A 17,833-nucleotide genomic window follows, 5' to 3' on the forward strand; every position below is an offset into this window, starting at 1 on the left:
TACATACTGCAAAGTGTTAACATGTGCCTCTCTTTGTTCCAAATGTTTTGCATACATTTAATCAGTTAGCTCTCATAAAAACAATGACAGGGGTGCCATTATTACCTCCCCATTGTGCCAATGGAAACAATTTGAGGCATAGAAAAGTTAAGCAAATTGCCTAGAATCCCCCAGTGAGTGAGTGATGGAGCCAAGACTGTAACCCAGGGTCTGGCTCTGGAATTTGTGCTCTGAGCTGCATCGGTGATCTGTGGAAAGGAGCACCTGTTACAGTCTGAGATTGTATCTTGGGCTCTAATAAATGATTCTCAGCTCTGACTTCATATTCTTATCACCCAAGAGCATCTAAAAGCTATTGATTCCTAGACTTGAGTCCTGGTTAGTGATTCTCAAAGTGTGAGTCCTGACCACCATCATCATGTCATCTATGTATTTCTTAAGAATACAAATTCTTGGGCCCAGACCTCCAGAATCAGAAACTCTGAGGGTGGAGCCCAGCATTGGTGTTTCAAGAAGCCCACCAGAAGATTCTGATGCTAGCTGCTGCAATCAGAATCACAGAGAGGACTATTGCTTCAGACCAATTACTCCAGAATTTCTGGAAGAAGTAGAGCCTATGCATTGGTATTTAATATTTTTGGCAAGTTCCTCAAGTGATTCTAATATTCAGCCAGGGTCAGGAGCTTTCATAGAAGCTAAATATTGAGCTAGGCCATAAGCAGGGAATATGTAGAGTGGACTAGAATGAGTATTTCAGGTGAAATGGCAGCTTGAACAAAGACATAAAGGGAGAGAAAGTTTGTGATGTGAATTGGGGAAATATCTTGAGATATGGCAGGGTGATGATAGTCAATAGTAATGTATATTTCTTTTTTAGTTGGTCTAAATGTGCCTTTATTTTTTTTTTTAACTTTTATGTTTGGTTCAGGGGTACACGTGCAGGGTTATTTTATAGGTAAACTCATGTCATGGGGGATTTATGTACAGATTATTTCGTCACTCAGGTACTAAGCCTAGTACTCTATACTTATTTTTTCTCCTCCTCTCCTTCCTCCCACTGTCTACCCTCTGGTAGGCCCCAGTGTTTGTTGTTCCCCTCTTTGTGTCATTTAGTTCCCACTTATAAGTGACAACATGTGGCATTTGTTTTTCTGTTCGTGCATTAGTTTGCTAAGAAGAATGGCCTCTAGCTCCATCCATATTCTTGCAAAGGACATGATCTTGTTCTTTTTTATGGCAGCATGGTGCACCATGGTGTATATGTACCATATTTTCTTTATCCAGTCTTCCATTGATGGGCATTTAGGTTGATTCCATGTCTTTGCTGTTGTGAATAGTGCTGCAATGAACATTCACGTGCATGTGTCTTTATGATAGAACAATTTATATTCCTCTGGGTATATGCCCCAAAATGGGATTACTGGGTCAAAAGGTAGTTCTGTTTCTAGCTCTTTGAAGAATGACCACACTACTTTCCATAACAGTTGAACTAATTTACACTCATACCAACAGTGTATAGGTATTCCCTTTTCACCTCAACCTCACCAGTATCTGCTATTTTTTGACTTTTTAATAATCATCATTCTGGCTGAGATGGTATCTCATAGTGGTTCTGATTTGCATTGCTCTAATGGTCAATGATGTTTAACTGTTTTTCATATGCTTTTTGGCCACATATATATCTTCTTTTGAAAAGTGTCTGTTCATGTCTTTTGCCCACTTTTTAATGTTTTTTTTTTTTCTTGTAAATTTAAGTTCCTTGTAGATGTTGGACTTTTGTCAGATGCATAGTTTGCAAATATTTTCTCCCAATCTGTAGGTTGTCTGTTTATTCTATTGATAGAATTTTTTGCTGTGCAGAAGCTCTTTAGTTTAATTAGATTCCATTTGTCATTTTTTGCTTTTGTTGCAATTGCTTTTGGCATCTTCATCATGAAATCTTCCAGTTCCTATGTCCAGAATCGTATTTCCTAGGTTGTCTTCCAGGATTTTTTTCTTTTTTTGTAGTTTTGGGTTTTACATTTAAGTCATTGATCCATCTTGAGTTGATTTTTGTATATTGTATATGGAAGGGGTCCAGTTTCAATCTTCTGCATTTGGCTAGCAAGTTATCCCACCACCAAAACAGAATAGTACTCGTACAAAAACAGACATAGACCAATGAAACAGAATAGAGAGCGTGGAAATGAGGCCACACACCTACAACTCTCTAATCTTCAACAAAGCTGACAAAAACAAGCAATGGGAAGAGGACTCCCTATTCAATAAATGGTGTATTGTGTATTTCAAAATTATAAAGTATATTTCACATTTATTTTTTTACCACAAAAAATGATAAATAAATGAGGTAATGGGTATGTTAATTAACTTGACTTAATAATTTACATCCTATACATACAGTGTATCAAAACTTCACATTGTACCCCATGAATGTATACAACTATGATCTGTCAGTTAAAATAATATTAATAAAATTATCATTTTAAAATTTAAATGTCTAGCTAATCAGTTTATAAAGCATTCATACTTTGACCTTATGAGTATTTTACCCTCAATATTTTCCTCATGCATACCCCAATATTCAGTGTTTTTAATTCCTGGGGAAGTTTTTGCCTTGGAAATAATACTCACAAAGAGAGAAAAACACACAGGATCTTGGTCCTGCCACTCCCTTCCAAGACCAAGAGCTAAGTGTATTATGAAGAGGCCGGTACTAACGTCCAAACTGGATTCTGTGGCCACTGACACAAACTCTAGCTGTGTCTTTACAAAGGGTTGGTTTCTGGTCTTTGGCATGAATGGGGTTGGACAGGATTGTGATGTTTCTAAGGTTGTAGCATCCAGCTCTCTTGAGGACTGTCATGGCTGGGTGAGCGGTTATGGTTCCCAGGAAGTTCCTGTCTGACCTATTTTTTATGGCAGGATTTGGAGACTGTTTGCACAAAGGGTTAAGTTGCTAAAAATAAGTTTGAAGCCACTTGACCTTTTCTGGCACTTCCATTAGTAACACCTGTGAGTGTGTGGTTCGAGGCGCTGATTCCATTTCTTCCCTGGAATTTTGGCTGTGGCTTCCTACTTCCTTTTGTTCCCTGTGTCCTTTCTTGGTCTTTGGTCAGAATTCAGAAGGATTCCCAAATATGGAAGTTTTCAGATGATTCTTGTGCTGTTATTGAGCTCATTAATTGTTATCCAATTAATGACAATACCCTCAAGAAGGCGAACAATCTAAAGAGAAACATGACCTGGGACACAGGGAGGAAAGAGATCTCTTTTGGTCATAAGACAGTTAGTCTTTGAGATGCAAACATATGCTTAGGAAGTTTTTCTAACAGAATGAAAGTGTTATAACCATTCACTCAACAAGTATTTACTGATGATCTACCATGTGCCAAGTGCTGTGGTAGGATCAATTGATACACTATCCAGTAAAACCCTGTGAGGTCAAGCATTGTGTCTAATAAGGGGGAATAAAGGTACTTGCAACCCAATACAAAGATTTCTTCACTGGGGAGGAGACCAGATTGTTACAGGAGCCTTGTCAAGAGTTGGTTCCAAGGATTTGTGATGTACGCTTAATCTAGAGAGGGAGAAGGTGCCTAAACTGAACTTCTTAGTAGCAAGGACTTTTTATATCTAGTGCCTTGAGCAACACTACCATCATTAGTTACTCAACAAATGTAGAAGTATCAGTGGAGGAGTTGGGGGAAGAAGACAGGCAGGAAAGTATATTATTTTATCCTGTCCTTTCAATAGAAAATAATATTGTCATCACCAAAATGTAAAGACTGCATCCTATGTGTCAGACACTGTTCTCAGGGATTACTACTTAGCTCATTTTAATTCTTCTAACTCTATGAAGTAAGTGTTATGAACTTCCATTTTATAGATGTGGAAACCAAAAATCATTATTTGCACATATGTGATGAAGAGTTTACACAGAGGGCTTGATCCTAGTTCCCTTCTTGAAGAAGACTGGAAAAATCTACTGGAAAACATTAGTTTTACCCCAGTCATGAATGTTAGTCTTCAGAAAATCCCTGTGGTAGAATTCATGATTAAGTAATTTTTTTTTTTGAGACAGAGTCTCACTCTGTCACCCAGGCAGGAGTGCAGTGGTGCGATCTTGGCTCACTGCAGCCTCCGCCTCCCGGGTTCAAGTGATTCTCCTGCCTCAGCCTCCCAAGTAGCTGGGATTGCAAGTACACACCACTACACCCAGCTAATTTTTGTATTTTTAGTAGAGACGGGGTTTCACCATGTTGGTCAGGCTGGTCTCAAACTCCTGACATTGTGATCTACCTGCCTCAGCCTCCCAAAGTGCTGGGATTACAGGTGTGAGCCACCACGCCCAGCCCATGATTAAGTACTTTTTGAGTGTTCATAGGGTTTTCATAAATTCATACCTGATCTTTACATCTTTATTTTGTCCTATAAAATTTTGTTTTATAGTCATTTAATTAAAAGTAGGAATACAGCATACTCAAATAAAGGAATTATTGATTACTTGTTTACATTAGCAATAATAATATATACTTATATACTGAAACAGTGTATCTTTACTATCTGATGCTTTCTAGAAACTTTCTAGGAGTCTTTTTCTTTCAGACAGTTTTAATAGGATGCTTGAAAATTCATCTTTACTCTTTTGCAGATATTAAGCACAGGGAGCTTTATGTGTCCTGTGGCTAGTTCTGCACTGAATACTGCTCCTGGCCTTCTGGTCTATTCTGGCCTAAATTTGGTCCTAGAAATGTGAAGGAACTTGGATGCTTGAGAGGGAAGAGGTGCCAGGGGCAATTATTAACCTGCTTGGCATATCTGAGCAGGCATGCCTCTGCTCCCCTCCTTAATACCCGTGGCAATGTCACGGCCCCTGTTACACATGCCTCACCTCATTCTATCATCACAGACCTCAAAAAAGTCAAGCCCAAGCCCTAAGTTTTCTTTTCTTCAACCATGTTTAATCCTTCTTAAGGTTTCTTTGCAAAAATCTTCACTCACTACTCCTCTACCATTGGCCCAACCTCCTTTTTCTATTCTCAACTTTTCCTTCTTACCAATTACCTTCAATATGAGTGACTCCAAATTCATGTAGTCTAGAACCAAAATTTTCTACAATATTGAAAATGCATACAGAATGCATTTGTATTTCCTAAAATGCTGCTTTAAAGGGACTTACATGTTGGGGAAAGGGAGGCAATGAGGCATGATGTTTATGATCCTTACTCTAGGAGAGATGGATGGGCACAAATCCCATTCTTCTCACCAGCTAGGAGAGGCAACTTACAGGAGAAGTTAAGCTTATGGCTCAAAGCCACCTTCCTGGTTTGAGTCTGAGTTTTGTTGCTTCGTGTCTACATGTCTTTGGGCAAGTTGTTTAAGCTTTTAAGGACTAATTGTGCCTTTTTAAGTAGAGAAAAAATCATTCCTAACTCATAGAGTTGATGCAAGGATTAAGTGAAATCAATATTTTAAATATGGCTAACACATAGTGTACTCTTAATATCAATGAATTGTTATTATGTGATATTCTCATTTTACTGAAGAGAAAAATTAGATAAATGATACCTTCCTTAAAAGTTCATTTTGAGAATTAATGAAGATAATGCTTATAAACACCAAACACAGTGCCTGACACAGGAATGGTCTTAATACCCATTAGCATTTATCATCATCATTATATACACTTTCCCAAACTTTTCTACAAGTTTATCCCTTATGACTTCCACTTTTCCCTAAAGAAGAAAACTCTGAATGTTTGCATCATGTATTTCTTTGCTTGGTGTATTTGTGTGTACTTTCCTTACATTGAGTTTCTAGAAGTGGAGACTTGGGACTTTAAGACGAGGGACCTGATTGCTTACACCCGATGAATGTCAGATAGTTTCCTGGTGAATTGATATGGCTCGAAATAACAATAAGTTCATGGTCTTCTCAGCAGTTTGTGCTAGGTGAGGAAGTGCAGTTCCTGAATGCCTATTTTTGCTGCCTTGTTACCAGGGGAGGCTCAGAGTGCAAGCAACTAAGCGTGTCAAGCTAAGGCAGTGCTTCTTCTTCGTCTTCTTTTTTTTTTTTTTTGAGACGGAGTCTCTCTCTGTCGCCCAGGCTGAAGTGCAGTGGCGCCATCTCGGCTCACTGGAAGCTCCGCCTCCCAGGTTCACGCCATTCTCCTGCCTCAGCCTCCCAAGTAGATGGGACTGCAGGCGCCCGCCACCATGCCCGGCTGATTTTTTGTATTTTTTTAGTAGAGACAGGGTTTCACCATGTTAGCCAGGATGGTCTTGATCTCCTGACCTCATGATCCGCCCGCCTCGGCTTCCCAAAGTGCTGGGATTACAGGCATGAGCCACCGCGCCCAGCCAAGGCAGTGCTTCTTAACTGGGTGTGATTCTGCCAACCATCCCCACCAGGCGATATTTAGCAGTGCCTAGAGACATTTTTGGTTGCCACCACTGCGGGAGGGTTACTGCATCTGGTAGAGGCCAGGGATGCTGCTAAATATTCTGCAATGAGTAGGACATCTTCCACAACAAAGAATTATCCAGCTCAAAATGTCAACAGTGCCAATGTTGAAAAGCCCTAGGCTAACGCCATCGGCATGGCAGAAGGTGGGCAGCGGCTTCCCTCTGTGGGCTGGAGGAGGGCCTGAGGCCACAGCTCAGATTGTGGTGAAGAATGTTCTTCTTACCCTCAGCATCCAAGTTATTTTACTATACCTCTGGCCAGCTGAACAGCTTAATTTCCTCCCCTGTGGACCTAGGGACAGAGCAATTTTGAAGTACAAATCTCTTACCCCTATCATTTCGTCCAAAGGGGAGCCTAATCCTGAGTAGTGCTGGAACTCAGGAGAAATATTGAATAAAGATAATTAGGGTCTCTGGCCTTAGGAAGTTTACTGTCTGGTGAGCTACATATATTTATAAAAATCATTCTATTTGTAATCGATAGCTTAAGCAAATAAATACACACACACCTTCACAAACAAAGGCACCATATGGGCTCGTATGTGTCAAGAAACTACAAACCTGAGATGGAACTAAGAAATGGATTCAGATTTAAGGACCTTTAGCTGTGTATAGTGGTCTATCTGTCTCTTAGTGCATTTCCCTGTTTGTGTGAACCTCTGACTCTCTGGATTCTCTAGATGTATGTGTGTGTGGGGGGGGAGGGTGGTGAATGTATGTGAAGCTGCACACGTGCATGAACTGTCTCTGTCTCTGTTTGTTTCTCTATCTCTGTGTGTTTCTCTTTCTCTTTGTCTTTTGGCTATTGTCTTCATATTACCTCCTCTCTGTCTCTCTGTCATATTGTCATTTTTTTTCTCTCTGTATATGTACATCATTTTTATAGACCCGATATTCCTATCAGGCAAGGAGTATTTCTCCTGGTGACCAGATTTGAGAGACCATTCTTTCCTAACAGCTTCAGTAAGAGAAATCTTGAGGGTGTCTTTTAAGTTGTGATCACCTGATCACCATAGCCAAGATGTCTCATGACCCTACTGGATCACGTGACATCCCAGGGCTTCAGAGGGATGGGCTGCTGTGATTGACCAGCCTGGCCAAAAGCACATAGCTGCAGTCAGGTAGACAGCTCCATAAAGGATGACAGGAAAGCATACTGAGCAGACCCAAAGCACAGGTGTCCATTCTAGTGAGCCAAGACCAACTCAAGAGAACAGCTTAATAATGCAAGTGCTGGAGGATGTGTGATCCACATTCTGGGTTCTCTAGAATTGTAAAGGAGAGCGATCAGTGTGAGCTAGCATGACCAGGGAAGGTTTCCAGGAGAACTTGATTCTTGCTTTCAACCTTGAAAGATTTTAACTAGATGGAAGGAAGTGAGCCTTCCTGTTGAGTGAAGAGTTTCTTTGCTTGTTTTATTGGTTTGGTTGCCTTGTTTTAAGCTCCCAACAAGCAGACTTTTCTTTCTTTGTTAATAGAACATAGTATTTATTGACCACAATCAGGCTTCGTCAGTATGGTGCCAGTTCTCTGAATGCTACTCTGTCAGTGACCATGGGGAGAGAATGGAAGAATAACAACTGAGAAACTTCTAATCCTGAGAGTACCAGCATGCTATAAAGAAACAGGGAGTTCCTTGTGGATTCTAGATATTAGACCTTTGTCAGATGGATAGATTGCAGAATTTTTCTCCCGTTTTGTAGGATGCCTGTTCACTCTGATGATAGTTTCTTTTGTTGCATAGAAGCTCTTTAGGTTAATTAGATCCCATTTGTCAATTTGGGCTTTTGTTGCAATTGCTTTTGGTGTTTTAGTCATGAAGTCTTTGTCCATGCCTATGTCCTGAATGGTATTGCCTAGATTTTCTTCTAGGTTTTTTTGTGGTTTTAGGTTTTATGTTGAAGTCTTTAATTCATCTTGGGTTAGTTTTTGTATAAGATGTAAGGAAGGGGTTCAGTTTCTGTTTCCTGTATGTGGCTAGCCTGTTTTCGCAGCACCATTTATTAAATAGGGAATCCTTTCCGCATTGCTTGTTTGTGTCAGGTTTGTTGAAGATCAGATGGTTGTAGATGTATGGTGTTATTTCTGAGGCCTCTCTTCTGTTCCATTGGTCTATATATCTATTTTGGTACCAGTAGCATGCTGTTTGGTTACTGTAGCCTTGTAGTATAGTTTGATGTCAGGTATACCTATGTAACCAACCTGCACGTTCTGCACATATATCTCAGAACTTAAAGTAAAAATTTTTAAAAAATTACCGTGGTCAAATACATTTGGGATACATTGGGTTAATAAAATGAGACATTTCTCTTCTGAAAAAAAAAAAAAAAAGAAAAAAGCAGGGTGGCTTCAGACCAAAGAAAGTATTCATATAGTCCATTGTGGTACCCTCAGTCCTCTGTGTGTCTGGCCTCAACTATTTTACATTTAAATTTTGGTACTGTCACAGGTAGATCGGTTGTTTATTAGTTCAGTAAACACTTAAGTATCACCTAATATGTACTATACACATAGGTCCCAATGGTTCAAAAATAAATAAGACAGGATCCTACTTTAAAGTTTATAACCAAATAGAGAAGATACAGAAATGAATTAGCAGTTGCATACATGATTTGATTGTGTCATGCAAAGCAGTGGTCCTCAAACATGGCTGCACATGGAAATCACCTGCGACCTTTAAAAATACTGATGCCTTGGTCCCATCTGTAAAAGTTTTTATTTCTTTGGTCTGGTGAAGAGGACCCAGGCATCTGTATATTTCAGAGTTACCCCCAGGGCTGTCATTAGCTGTAAAGTCTGAGAACCACTGGGATAAGGATGTTTTGGGAGCAGGGAAAGGGCTCTGCAGTGATACTAGGGAAGGAAGGACTGCTGGAGGGGCAAGGCCCAGTGAGCTTGGAAAGAGGAATGAGAGTTCGCTAGGGAAGGAGAGGGGCAGGGAGATGAGTGGATAAGGACGTTGGAGCTCTTCCTGCTGGAAGTCAGGAAGTCTCTCTAATTTTGGCCTAGTCCCTGTGTGGCCTTAGGCAGACATCCATTTTTTTCTGTGCCTCAATTTCTCCTTCAGTCAAATATGACTAATGATGCCTGCTCTCCTTACCTTAGGGGTTTGCTGTTAGGATCAAATGAGGTAAAGAAAAAGGAAATGATAGAATGTCAATGATCACTGGGAAAAATAACCCATTAGAGTGAAGCCTCATTCATTCAGCCTCTTTGAGGAAAGAAGTATTTTACATAAATGAACTTTCAGATAACTAAATTTTGACCTTTCAAGAAGTAATAATTTTATTTTAACCAATACAAATCATTTTAGTTTTTCTAAAACATAACACTTGCAGCTGAACTAATAATTTTATTTTAACCAATACAAATCATTTTAGTTTTTCTAAAACATACCACTTGCAGCCTTAATTTCTTAAACAGGGTACCCTGGATGCCATCAGCCCCTGTTTCTTTTCTTCTGTGCCTTCAGCCCCTCAACATAGATGTCAGCACTGAATTGTGCTGTGTTACAGTAATGCCCCCAGGGCTACTGAGAAGTGTAGGGATTTGTGGCATGGAAGATTGGGTTTTGAGTTCTTAGGTCTGTTTTTCACAAGTTTTCCATTTCTCTTGCTATCGAAGTATCAGTTCTTGGTTCTCACCATTTTCAATTCTACTTTCCATTTCTAACTTGCTGCTGCTTCCCTATTGAAGACTGGAAAACCAGAATACAAATCTTAGAATAGTGTATAAAATCTGAGCCATTAGACTATAAGTAAGAGCCTGCCAGAGAGAGTGGATTGTGTGATCTTTAGTAAATAAGTTTTTAACATGTGTGTTGGCTCTTTTCAGTGGGCTTTCTGGGCCTTACTCTGGCCTGGGTCTCTAATTTAGGAAACAGCTGACTGGGCTTTATGTGTGAAAGCTCGGAGGTCTATGAGGATTATTTGTAGGGATTCTTAGGCCTCCATCTTCTAGGTATTGGCCAGAGACCTTTAAGGTCTTCCACTTTGGTCACCAGGAGAATTTTGTCCTTGTCAGACCAGATTTTGAATGTATATTGCCAAACTTTTGTTATTTTCAAGGCAGGAATAAAGAAGGATACCTAGGATTAAACTCAGGAAGGAAGGAGTATCTTGAAGCAAACAGCCCAAACTGAGGCAATACCGTCTTCCCCATTGGGTAGAACAGGCAGGTAAAGTGGGAGGGCAGAGGAGGAGGAAGTGGTGGAAGGAGTCAAGAAGGTTAAGACAAAGGAGATAGATGGAAGACACTAGGGAAGAGAGAACTTCTGGGAAGGTGCAACGTGGAGAAGGCCATGAGCAAGGTGTAGGCCAGCATGACTATGCACTCTGTATTCCTCTCTATTTTTTTTGAATCATTGACTCATTGACCATTCAGTACTCATGTCTTGTGACCCTTATAGGTGACAGTTCCTAGGAGCAGCCACACTGTGAGGACTGCCAGTGGCCACATTCTGCTGGTTCCCAGACTGCAGGATGGTCGTCTTTGAGAAAGTGGATTTCTGAGTAGCATTTGACCCTGAGTGCCTCCCACTTCGCTGTCTGGTATCGGTGTTGTCACTGAGCTTCTGTCTCTCTCTTCCTTTCCTAGGTCGGTGGCCGGATTGGATAAGGAGGCGGACCTGGTGCACATGGAGGTGCGGACCACAGACGGATGTAAGTTCTGCTACAGCCAGGCTAGGCCCAGGGAGATCTGCCTGCAGGTCTCTTTCCTCCCCCAATTTGTGTTTTAATGACTTGGAAAGATAAAAAGCCCTGAGCTCCATTACAGCCATATCCATCCTTATTTCCCAGAGTAGGGGTGAGAAGTCCTTTCCTAAGGGAGACTTTTCATTGAAACAAACTCTCGGGAATGAATTTTCTGGGGATATGAGTTAATGTGATGAAATTGAGGCTCCTGTTTGTAATTTCTTTGGCATCTTCAGAGTAATTTGAAGAGGAATGTCCATAACTCATCATGGTATTTTACATTCATAAGGCAAATTGCAGGGACTGCCTGCTTCAGAGTATGAACCCTTTATATAGGCAACCTTACCAAAAAATGTAATGGGGCAATTATTTGCAAAACTGTTTATTCATCCATTCGAGATATTTAGGGATGGCCTGCTATGTGTCAGACATGGTTCTGAGCCCTAGAGAGAGAGAGAGTGATGAGCAAGTTCTATATTGTCCCTGCAAAAAAGGGACTCTTCTAGCAGTGGAATTGCAAGATTTTAAACACATGACCCACTATGTACCTTGTGCAGCTGTGTACTTCTTACACAAAATTGGACTCAGAAAGCATCATTTTGTACCAATTTAAGCATTTTATTCTTTTCAGAGTTGTTTATACTTAAAGTGTTCTTCTCCATCCAGGAAAAATAAAATCAGCTTAAATAAAAATGTATAAAAATATGATTAGCATATCTTAGATTGAGAACAGAGCCAAATAATCTAATAGTGGTGATGCAGAAGTGCAGCAGAACAAGCACCTGCCTGTGAGTTGGGGTCCAGGACTCTGTTACCCTCTAGCCTTGAGACCAGGAAAAACTCCTTAACCTCTCTGGGCTGTAACTTCCTCTGTGACCCGAGAATACTCATCCTTGCCTGGAGCACCTCCCAGGATTATAGGTTAATCAAATAGAAGGTGAATATTAGAGAAACTCAAAAATGTTGTATAAATGGAAGGCGATTCTGTTTTGACCTGAGTCTGTTAAGTAAAACTGCATGTGCTTTCTGCAGGAGAAATCTACTGTTGGAGGCCAACCATAGATGCATGCCATAAACATGCATTTGGGGGAATATGTTTTATTTGATTTAGTTTTGTTTTTAAAACAGTTAGAAGGTAATCAGAATTTGTTACTATATTTCTGCCACTCTGTACCACTCCCTCCCTCCTGCCCTCCCTCCCTCTTTCCTTCCCTCCTTCCTTTCCTTCGCCCCCTTCCTTCTCTTCCCTTCCCCCGCTTCTTTCCCTTCCCTTCCTCCTTCCTTCCTCCCTCCCTCCCTCCTTCCCTTCTTGCCTTCCTCCCTCTTTCCTTCCATCCCTACTTCCTTCCCTTCCTGCTTCCTTCCTTTTCATCTCATTTGATCCTTGAATAGATGTAAATCTGTGAGACATCCAGGGATGACCTACACTCTTTTAAATATATTTTTTAACTGAATAGCTATTGGGAATTTAAGGAGATACTGTCACACACTTAAATTACTGATCATAAGGGTGGTAGAGTCTGGATTCAAAATTATATTATTCAATTCTTATGGCTGAGAAAGAAACTGGAAGAAGAATGAAATGTAGGGGTTTCAGGGAGCATAGAAGGACAGGAGGAGGACAGCAAATATCCAGTCTCAGAAAATGACCCACAGGCCAGTTTTCAGGACAACTCTCGCATGGGCTTTGCCTCCTAAGTCAACCTGTTTAGGCCCATATTTGTGATCTATCATGGTCATCGTATTTCAGAGTTGGAGGATGGTCTGAGTTCTGACCTGGTGTAGGAATCCCTTCTCCCAAACCTCTAACAGTACATTCTCAGGCTCCGTGAGCTCAGGCTTAAGACACATTATTTTAGACACATTATTTTCTGATGCTGGACAGCTCCTTTAAAAAAATGTAGTTTCGAACTAGGAACAGCTCCAGTCTCCAACTCCCAGCGCGAGCGACACAGAAGACCCGTGATTTCTGCATTTTCAACTGAGGTACTGGGTTCATCTCACTGGGGAGTGCCGGACGATCGGTGCTGGTCAGCTGCTGCAGCCCGACCAGTGAGAGCTGAAGCAGGGCGAGGCATCGCCTCACCTGGGAAGCGCAAGGGGGAAGGGAATCCCTTTTCCTAGCCAGGGGAACTGAGACACACAACACCTGGAAAATCGGGTAACTCCCACCCCAATATTGCGCTTTAAGCAAACAGGCACACCAGGAGATCAGATCCCACACCTGGCCGGGAGGGTCCCACACCCACGGAGCCTCCCTCATTGCTAGCACAGCAGTCTGTGATCTACCGGCAAGGCAGCAGCGAGGCTGGGGGAGGGGCGCCCGCCATTGCTGAGGCTTAAGTAGGTAAACAAAGCTGCTGGGAAGCTCCAACTGGGTGGAGCTCACAGCAGCTCAAGGAAACCTGCCTGTCTCTGTAGACTCCACCTCTGGGGACAGGGCACAGCTACACAACAACAACAACAACAAAAAAGCAGCAGAAACCTCTGCAGACGCAAACGACTCTGTCTGACAGCTTTGAAGAGAGCAGTGGATCTCCCAACACGGAGGTTGAGATCTGAGAAGGGACAGACTGCCTGCTCAAGTGGGTCCCTGACCCCTGAGTAGCCTAACTGGGAGACATCCCCCACTAGGGGCAGTCTGACACCCCACACCTCACAGGGTGGAGTACACCCCTGAGAGGAAGCTTCCAAAGCAAGAATCAGACAGGTACACTCGCTGTTCAGAAATATTCTATCTTCTGCAGCCTCTGCTGCTGATACCCAGGCAAACAGGGTCTGGAGTGGACCTCAAGCAATCTCCAACAGACCTACAGCTGAGGGTCCTGACTGTTAGAAGGAAAACTATCAAACAGGAAGGACACCTACACCAAAACCCCATCAGTACATCACCATCATCAAAGACCAGAGGCAGATAAAACCACAAAGATGGGGAAAAAGCAGGGCAGAAAAGCTGGAAATTCAAAAAACAAGAGCGCATCTCCCCCGGCAAAGGAGCGCAGCTCATCGCCAGCAACGGATCAAAGCTGGACGGAGAATGACTTTGACGAGATGAGAGAAGAAGGCTTCAGTCCATCAAATTTCTCAGAGCTAAAGGAGGAATTACGTACCCAGCGCAAAGAAACTAAAAATCTTGAAAAAAAAGTGGAAGAATTGACGGCTAGAGTAATTAATGCAGAGAAGGTCATAAACGAAATGAAAGAGATGAAAACCATGACACGAGAAATACGTGACAAATGCACAAGCTTCAGTAACCGACTCGATCAACTGGAAGAAAGAGTATCAGCGATTGAGGATCAAATGAATGAAATGAAGCGAGAAGAGAAACCAAAAGAAAAAAGAAGAAAAAGAAATGAACAAAGCCTGCAAGAAGTATGGGATTATGTAAAAAGACCAAATCTACGTCTGATTGGGGTGCCTGAAAGTGAGGGGGAAAATGGAACCAAGTTGGAAAACACTCTTCAGGATATCATCCAGGAGAACTTCCCAACCTAGTAGGGCAGGCCAACATTCAAATCCAGGAAATACAGAGAACGCCACAAAGATACTCCTCGAGAAGAGCAACTCCAAGACACATAATTGCCAGATTCACCAAAGTTGAAATGAAGGAAAAAATCTTAAGGGCAGCCAGAGAGAAAGGTCGGGTTACCCACAAAGGGAAGCCCATCAGACTCACAGCAGATCTCTCGGCAGAAACTCTCCAAGCCAGAAGAGAGTGGGGGCCAATATTCAACATTCTTAAAGAAAAGAATTTTCAACCCAGAATTTCATATCCAGCCAAACTAAGTTTCATAAGTGAAGGAGAAATAAAATCCTTTACAGATAAGCAAATGCTTAGAGATTTTGTCACCACCAGGCCTGCCTTACAAGAGACCCTGAAGGAAGCACTCAACATGGAAAGGAACAACCGGTACCAGCCATTGCAAAAACATGCCAAAATGTAAAGACCATCCAGGCTAGGAAGAAACTGCATCAACTAACGAGCAAAATAACCAGTTAATATCATAATGGCAGGATCAAGTTCACACATAACAATCTTAACCTTAAATGTAAATGGACTAAATGCTCCAATGAAAAGACACAGACTGGCAAACTGGATAAAGAGTCAAGACCCATCAGTCTGCTGTATTCAGGAGACCCATCTCACACGCAGAGACATACATAGGCTCAAAATAAAGGGATGGAGGAAGATTTACCAAGCAAATGGAGAACAAAAAAAAGCGGGGGTTGCAATACTAGTCTCTGATAAAACAGACTTTAAACCATCAAAGATCAAAAGAGACAAAGAAGGCCATTACATAATGGTAAAGGGATCAATTCAACAGGAAGAGCTAACTATCCTAAATATATATGCACCCAATACAGGAGCACCCAGATTCATAAAGCAAGTCCTTAGAGACTTACAAAGAGACTTAGACTCCCATACAATAATAATGGGAGACTTCAACACTCCACTGTCAACATTAGACAGATCAACAAGACAGAAAGTTAACAAGGATATCCAGGAATTGAACTCATCTCTGCAGCAAGCAGACCTAATAGACATCTATAGAACTCTCCACCCCAAATCAACAGAATATACATTCTTCTCAGCACCACATCATACTTACTCCAAAATTGACCATATAATTGGAAGTAAAGCACTCCTCAGCAAATGTACAAGAACAGAAATTATAACAAACTGTCTCTCAGACCACAGTGCAATCAAACTAGAACTCAGGACTAAGAAACTCAATCAAAACCGCTCAACTACATGGAAACTGAACAACCTGCTCCTGAATGACTACTGGGTACATAACGAAATGAAGGCAGAAATAAAGATGTTCTTTGAAACCAATGAGAACAAAGATACAACATACCAGAATCTCTGGGACACATTTAAAGCAGTGTGTAGAGGGAAATTTATAGCACTAAATGCCCACAAGAGAAAGCAGGAAAGATCAAAAATTGACACTCTAACATCGCAATTAAAAGAACTAGAGAAGCAAGAGCAAACACATTCGAAAGCTAGCAGAAGGCAAGAAATAACTAAGATCAGAGCAGAACTGAAGGAGATAGAGACACAAAAAACCCTCCAAAAAATAAATGAATCCAGGAGTCGGTTTTTTGAAAAGATCAACAAAATTGACAGACCACTAGCAAGACTAATAAAGAAGAAAAGAGAGAAGAATCAAATCGACGCAATTAAAAATGATAAAGGGGATATCACCACCGACCCCACAGAAATACAAACTACCATCAGAGAATACTATAAACACCTCTACGCAAATAAACTGGAAAACCTAGAAGAAATGGATAATTTCCTGGACACTTACACTCTTCCAAGACTAAACCAGGAAGAAGTTGAATCCCTGAATAGACCAATAGTAGGCTCTGAAATTGAGGCAATAATTAATAGCCTACCAACCAAAAAAAGTCCAGGACCAGATGGATTCACAGCTGAATTCTACCAGAGGTATAAGGAGGAGTTGGTACCATTCCTTCTGAAACTATTCCAATCAATAGAAAAAGAGGGAATCCTCCCTAACTCATTTTATGAGGCCAACATCATCCTGATACCAAAGCCTGGCAGAGACACAACAAAAAAAGAGAATTTTAGACCAATATCCCTGATGAACATCGATGCAAAAATCCTCAATAAAATACTGGCAAACCGGATTCAACAACACATCAAAAAGCTTATCCACCATGATCAAGTGGGCTTCATCCCTGGGATGCAAGGCTGGTTCAACATTCGCAAATCAATAAACATAATCCAGCATATAAACAGAACCAAAGACAAGAACCACATGATTATCTCAATAGATGCAGAAAAGGCTTTTGACAAAATTCAACAGCCCTTCATGCTAAAAACGCTCAATAAATTCGGTATTGATGGAACGTACCTCAAAATAATAAGAGCTATTTATGACAAACCCACAGCCAATATCATACTGAATGGGCAAAAACTGGAAAAATTCCCTTTGAAAACTGGCACAAGACAGGGATGCCCTCTCTCACCACTCCTATTCAACATAGTGTTGGAAGTTCTGGCTAGGGCAATCAGGCAAGAGAAAGAAATCAAGGGTATTCAGTTAGGAAAAGAAGAAGTCAAATTGTCCCTGTTTGCAGATGACATGATTGTATATTTAGAAAACCCCATTGTCTCAGCCCAAAATCTCCTTAAGCTGATAAGCAACTTCAGCAAAGTCTCAGGATACAAAATTAATGTGCAAAAATCACAAGCATTCTTATACACCAATAACAGACAAACACAGAGCCAAATCATGAATGAACTTCCATTCACAATTGCTTCAAAGAGAATAAAATACCTAGGAATCCAACTTACAAGGGATGTCAAGGACCTCTTCAAGGAGAACTACAAACCACTGCTCAGTGAAATAAAAGAGGACACAAACAAATGGAAGAACATACCATGCTCATGGATAGGAAGAATCAATATCGTGAAAATGGCCATACTGCCCAAGGTAATTTATAGATTCAATGCCATCCCCATCAAGCTACCAATGAGTTTCTTCACAGAATTGGAAAAAACTGCTTTAAAGTTCATATGGAACCAAAAAAGAGCCCGCATCTCCAAGACAATCCTAAGTCAAAAGAACAAAGCTGGAGGCATCACGCTACCTGACTTCAAACTATACTACAAGGCTACAGTAACCAAAACAGCATGGTACT

General features: G+C 41.1%; 1 protein-coding gene across 1 annotated transcript in view; it reads left to right on the forward strand.

The window, feature by feature from the left end:
* SORCS3 (sortilin related VPS10 domain containing receptor 3) overlaps positions 1–17,833 on the forward strand; it is a 621,794-nt gene that overhangs the window by 428,769 nt on the left and 175,192 nt on the right. Inside the window, exon 6 of the mRNA XM_025396833.1 lies at positions 11,061–11,125. Coding sequence (XP_025252618.1) covers positions 11,061–11,125 — 65 coding nt within the window. The remainder of the gene's footprint in view (positions 1–11,060; positions 11,126–17,833) is intronic.

This window comes from Theropithecus gelada, chromosome 9 (assembly GCF_003255815.1).
Source record: "Theropithecus gelada isolate Dixy chromosome 9, Tgel_1.0, whole genome shotgun sequence".
In the NCBI taxonomy this organism is placed as follows: Eukaryota; Metazoa; Chordata; class Mammalia; order Primates; family Cercopithecidae; genus Theropithecus; species Theropithecus gelada.